This window comes from Nicotiana tabacum, chromosome 3, assembly GCF_000715075.1.
Source record: "Nicotiana tabacum cultivar K326 chromosome 3, ASM71507v2, whole genome shotgun sequence".
NCBI classification, from domain to species: domain Eukaryota; kingdom Viridiplantae; phylum Streptophyta; class Magnoliopsida; order Solanales; family Solanaceae; genus Nicotiana; species Nicotiana tabacum.
This window is the reverse complement of record NC_134082.1, coordinates 103,723,921-103,729,917: the sequence shown is the minus strand read 5'-3', so window position 1 is coordinate 103,729,917 and position 5,997 is coordinate 103,723,921. Positions and strand designations below refer to the sequence as shown.

Here is a 5,997-nt window from a genome sequence, read left to right as displayed (position 1 = left end):
ATTACAATTATGTCCAATGTGAATTTTTTTTTAAAGGGTAAAAAAGGCGAACAACATTTCACTAAGGACCTTCGTGCTTTTAATATAGTTGTATAGATATAGAACATTGAATGATTATTTGGTCAAAAAGTCTAACGTGATAGTAAAAAAGCAAATAAGATATAATTATTCTACTTGCAAACACATATACTATATTTCATTTAAATTAAAGTAGAGCGAAAAATACAATGGTTTCACCCTATCCATATAATGCGGTTTGTATATACTAAAAGAAGAGAGCCGCCCTCACCTCACCCATATGCAAAACAGCCAAAATAGGAAAAAGTAAGAAAATGAGGTGTGCTATAGTGACGAGAGCTGGATAGCATATATATGCAACTCAATGTTCCAACTGAGATACTATTTTGTACATTAAAAAATAGACAATTTAATATTAGTGACTTTTTCTATGATTTAAAGTGGTGACCTATGAAACATATGTGTTGAAAATTAACAGGTAAATTGGGGGGGGGGGGAGTTATCGCAAATTGTAACGGGTGAGATAGATATAGCTTTCACCACCGCCCAAACCACCTGACCTATACACTCGCTCCGTCCGTATTCATTTTTACTGAAGTAAGAACCCTATCTCCTATTCTTGAAGTCTATGCCTTCTGCCATTTACGTTACTGTTTTGAACTCCTAAATGTTAGGAAAATAACTAAGTGATTGTTTTATATAGTATAAAATCTATTATTAAAGGGTAAAAAAGGCAAACAATATTTCGCTTAGGACATTCATGCTTTTCTTTTAAAAAGAATATCTAGTTGATTTTGATCTTCTATTCATTTATTAATTTTTGATTTTGAACCGGAAGCTTCTAATTAAAAATTACCTGATGGAGATATCATAGTAAAAAAAATTACTAGTAACGACAAGAAGCTAATAACAACAACAACAACGATCCAGTATAATCTCACAAGTGGGGTATAGGGAGGGTAATATGTACGCAGACCTTACCCCTATCCCGAAGGATAAAAAGGCTAATGGATAATATATTATGACAATGTTGATACACACAAACAAAGATGCTCCTCTAGTTCCCCAATCCCACTACTCTCTCTGTCTTCACTCTTCACTCTCTTTTCTGTTTCCTTTAACTTTCCCGCTCTCTCCTCTTTTCCTCCACATTTTCTTTCTTTTACTCTCTCTCCCTCTCTCATATGTTTGTGTGTTCTTTTTCCACCTGTCTGAATTTCTTATTCTTCTCGAAAATCATTTGGGTTGGAATTTACCTTAAAATTTGATGGGTTTGACGAAAATAAGGAGAGATGAATAACAGATTCCGGCCACCTATGCAACCCAAAAAAGTTCCTAATTTGCATCCTCAATATGTGAGTTCTTTTATTCAATTTTGATATGCATGAGGTGATTATGCTAAATAATTGTGATTCCTCTTTTTCCCTGTTTCATTCTTTTTGGCCATTGTCTTGAGATACTAAATTATTAACTGTCGTCTGTAGTCTGTACTGGCAAAAGTTGTCATCTTTGAATCCAATATATCTGATTCAAAGATATATCTTCAAGACCCCTTTTGCTTAAACAGCTCATTATAGTTAATTGACTCTGAAATAATTCTTGATAGGAGAAAAAGATGGAAATGCAGCAAACCAAATTCTTGTCTGCGGACAAGTCCAGAGTCAATCGGCGTCAAGCAGCAAGAGACAGAAAATTAGCCTTACTTCAAGATGTATATTCTTATCTCTTCTTTTTATTCTGAAACTAGTTTCCATATTTGGCCTTGAGGTCTTAATATACTCGTCTGTTTTGCCTTTCAAATTTGGCAGGTTGATAAGCTAAAGAAGAAGCTGAGGCATGAAGAAAATGTTCACAGAGCTTTGGAGAGGGCTTTTTACAGACCTTTAGGAACTCTACCGCGCCTTCCTCCCTATCTTCCCAAATATGTTAGTAGTGTTCTTACAAATATTACTTCTACCTCTTGATAAAGAAAAGATGTTTAAAGTGTCCCACATTGGTTGAGGAAATGAGTTGTTGACTCCTTATATTGTCTTTGGGCGATCCTCACCTCATAAGCTAGATTTTGATGTTGAGTTAGGCTCAAGGTCCATTTATTTAACATGGTATCAGAGCGAGGTCAATTCCTATTTTTGGTTAACTAAATGTTGAGCTCTCATTTTATATTTGTCCATATGCAGGGGTGTTAAGTTCCTCATTGGTAAAGGGAATGGGTTGTTGTCTCATTATACAGTCTCGGGCAATTCTTACCCGATGAGCTAGCTTTTGGGATTGATTAGGCAGAAGGACTTTCTTAAAAAATACTAATAACAGAATTATCCATACAGTTGAACTTTCAACTGCTTAAAAGTTTTAGTTCTGGACTAAAAATTGACCTTCAAATTTGTGCGATGACAATAATGCAGACTCTAGAGCTTCTTGCTGAGGTAGCTGTTTTGGAAGAAGAGGTGGTCCGGCTTGAGGTACAGGTTGTTAATTATAGACAAGGTCTCTATCAAGAAGCAGTTTCCACATGCTCAAGGAGAAATGCTGACGACAACCATTTGCCTGATTCATGCCCTCAGTTGCCGGGTAAAGGTCCTAAACAAAGGCATTCAAGATCATTATCCTTGAGCGAAGTCAACCTTGGGTCATGCGTATCACGGCCTTCTCCTTCTCTAGATAGGAGTGCTTCAAGTAGAAAGTTGTATTTAAAAGAATCAGTCTTTGATAGCTCGAGGATTTGCTCTGATAACACATCAAATAGCAGACAAGCTGTTATTAAGAATTGCAATGACTCATTGGAAGATAGCCTAGGAAAAGAGAATCACTCGTCTGATACTTATACTAAACATAAGCCATCTCCACAAAAGCAAGTCAACACGATTAAGACCTTATCAAAAAGGCCTCCAGTCAAACCTGAATCGGTAAGTAAAATAGCAGATGTTCAGTGCAGAGTTGTAGAAGAGACACAAGAGAGCTGTTTAGCTTCTTTAGATGAGAGGGAATTGGAAGCTGAAACCACAGAAAACAAAATCTCTGAAGACATTATAAAGTGCTTGTCTAGCATCTTATTAAGGTTGAGTACATCTAAAGGGAAGATAGCAAATCCAGAATCTTTTTGCTCTTTAGGAGCAAAAGTTTTCAATGAAAGCAACGGAGAAAGAGAGTTACAAGATCCGTACTCCATCTGTTCAGAACTCAGGAAGCAAGATATTGGCAGATACAGATATATACTTAACATAGATGCTAACTCTGTTAATCTGAACCGGAAAATGAATGCTTCGTTTCTGATTCACAGGCTTAAGTAAGTTTCCGGCCTATCTTTCATTTTCTAGTAATTACGAATAAGGAGTCTATAGATTTGCATGTCCTTATTGTGCCTTCTTCCATTTTAAACATAAGGATACTCCTCGGCAAGCTATCATCTGTGAAATTAGAGGGTTTGAGCCATCAGCAGAAGCTCGCTTTCTGGATAAACACATACAATTCCTGTGTGATGAATGTAAGGGGCATCTTTTTTAAGCAAAAATACCAAGTAATATCTCACTCGATTTAGGAAATAATTTCTTTTGTCGTGAATTCTCAGGCATTTCTAGAGCTTGGGATTCCAGAGACCGCTGAACAAGTTGTCTCACTAATGCAAAAGGCAAGTTATGCGGTCATTCTAGTCCATTTTTCTTCAAATATTGCTGATGCTACAGTTGATTCGTTAATACATGTTTCTGCTTTATAAAGTTGTAAATATTAATCTTTGGGCTGCATTTATGCCTTCTTGTGTTCAAAATTTTTCTAGAACTCCTGGATCAGTTAAAACTATCCGGCTTGTAGATTTTTCTGATACTGCAGCAAATGAATTCCAGAATCTGTTAACTTTCTGAATATTCTTCATCAGGCAACAATTAATGTGGGAGGGCATTTGCTAAATGCAATCATGATAGAGCACTTCATCTTGAGGCTTCCATACCACTTAAAATATGTAAGTTAACATTTCCATGTTCCTTAATCTGTTCGCCTTAAGTGTGAGCTTAGAGCAATTTTTTTAAATCTTTCTTTCGTTCAACAAATTCTTAAGCTATTTTCCATCACTTGAAAGACCTGTTCAAAGTCAATGAAAGACAACGAGCTGAAGGTTCGCAGTGTTTTTGGCTTGGAGTGGTCCGAACCTCTTGTCACATTTGCACTCTCCTGTGGAAGTTGGTCCTCCCCTGCAGTAAGTTCGTCGACCATTTTCATAACCTTCTCAGTTTTAGTGGAATCATAGGGTTGATTAATCATTTTTCCGAACTAGAAACTTCAAAAGGTATAGCTTTCTGATGTGTCTTGAGATTTTTTTTAATTAAAGGTAATGTTTTCTCAACATAATTAGAACTTTCTTCAATCAAATAAAATGGCTACAAAAAGAAATCAGGTAATTGCACTAATGAAGAAGTAAACAAGCTTAATTTTTCATTGTAAGGTGTATAATGATTTGGTCAATCTTTCATCTTTTGAAGTCTCTCTGACTGAGAAAGAAGTACGTCGTGAGAGAGAGAGTGCGCTTTAATATTCCTATCACTAGGCTCTTCATTATAAAAAAGGAAAATTTTATCACTAGGTTCATTGATATTCTATTGCTGCTAATAGTTGAGACGGATTGTAATTAGTTGGTATCGATCTTTCTGTTAGCCCTATTGTACTGCCAACTTAATGTCTCAAGGGTCAATTTTATGTCCAGTAATTCTAATTCTACGTTGTAATCTTTTATATTCTGAAGGTGAGGGTGTATACTGCATCTCAAGTAGAGACGCAGTTGGAAGCAGCAAAAAGAGACTATTTACAAGCAGCAGTTGGTATTTCAGCAACAAATAAGCTCATAATCCCAAAGTTGTTGGACTGGTATCTTCTTGATTTTGCCAAAGACTTGGATGCATTGCTAGATTGGGTGTGCCTCCAGCTGCCAGATGAACTTAGAAATGAAACTATTAAATGCCTCGAAAGACGAGGAAGAGAGCCTCTTTCACAATTAGTACAAGTAACGCCTTACAATTTCAGCTTCAGGTACCTTATACACCAATAAAGTGAAAACAATTACTAGCACACGACAGAGTACACGTATATGAGAAGCATACAGATTCAGACTGAAGTGGTTTTGGACATAGTAATGGTCATTGATATTGTTCCAGATACCAGTATAGAATGTAGGAAATTCAAAATTACACAATTCTTTGTATCCCCTGGAGAGTAATAAGCTCAACGAGATCATACTGTCAAGAATCTAAATAAAAATGTTGTGTTACTGAAACAGGATGTGGAATCAGAGTATATTAAAAGTGTAGCGTTAAATTCTGAGTACTCAAGGTGGTTTATGTTCGACTACATTTTTCAGGCACTGCCGTTGTACATTACTGTCTCAATTCGTTTGACAGTATGAATATTTGGAGTCAATTTTTTCTTTGATTACAATTTGCCACACACTTTATACTACAAAAATTAGTGATCTATCCTCTATGGTACTTATTTTTATAGTCTTGGGATATGTAAATTTTATTTCAAAAATAAAAATAGAGATTAGATGCATCGATGCTGTTATTCTGAATCCTTGACTTTTGACATCCAATGCGAGCTCTAGCTTGAAAAATGTTTATTGTATCATACAAAGTCGGGGATCTCATCTTGAAATTCACTATGCTTAGTCGAGAAGTCATGTAATTGAAAGTATCTGACGATATAAAATCATGTTAGTGAGGTGTCAATTTTTCCGCTTCACTTACTCTTTCTCCTGTATTGCTTTGGCTTAATCAAATTTGTTAGAATTATCTAAACTAAACCCTAAATATAGTCTATGAAGTAGTTTTTGTTTCAGTCAACAAAAGAAACAAACAGGTAAAATGAAAGAGGACAGAAATGGGAAGATGGAAAATTGGATTGCAAAACATAACGACACAGTAGTAGGGTTGTGTAGGAATGAAAAGTTTTGATGTTTATAACGAAATTTTCAACTAGTACTGTCCTTTCATGTAA

General features: G+C 35.7%; 1 protein-coding gene across 1 annotated transcript; it reads left to right on the top strand.

Moving 5' to 3' along the window:
* The first annotated feature begins 1,040 nt into the window (after positions 1-1,040).
* On the top strand, positions 1,041-5,436 carry LOC107823312 (uncharacterized). The gene is made up of 9 exons (XM_016649938.2): positions 1,041-1,373; positions 1,625-1,729; positions 1,827-1,943; positions 2,421-3,301; positions 3,400-3,499; positions 3,584-3,643; positions 3,890-3,973; positions 4,091-4,207; positions 4,751-5,436. The coding sequence occupies exons 1-9, from the start codon at positions 1,311-1,313 to the stop codon at positions 5,051-5,053; spliced, it is 1,830 nt and encodes a 609-aa protein (XP_016505424.1). The 5' UTR covers positions 1,041-1,310; the 3' UTR covers positions 5,054-5,436.
* Positions 5,437-5,997: the final 561 nt, after the last annotated feature.

What these genes read in the sequence shown, in the direction of transcription:
- LOC107823312 (XM_016649938.2), top strand. Translation starts at nt 1,311, where the DNA reads ATGAATAACAGATTCCGGCCACCTATGCAACCCAAAAAAGTTCCTAAT. An exon ending in TTTCTGATTCACAGGCTTAA is followed by an intron (nt 3,302 to 3,399) that starts GTAAGTTTCCGG and finishes TTTAAACATAAG; the next exon opens with GATACTCCTCGGCAAGCTAT. An exon ending in GAAGTTGGTCCTCCCCTGCA is followed by an intron (nt 4,208 to 4,750) that starts GTAAGTTCGTCG and finishes TATATTCTGAAG; the next exon opens with GTGAGGGTGTATACTGCATC.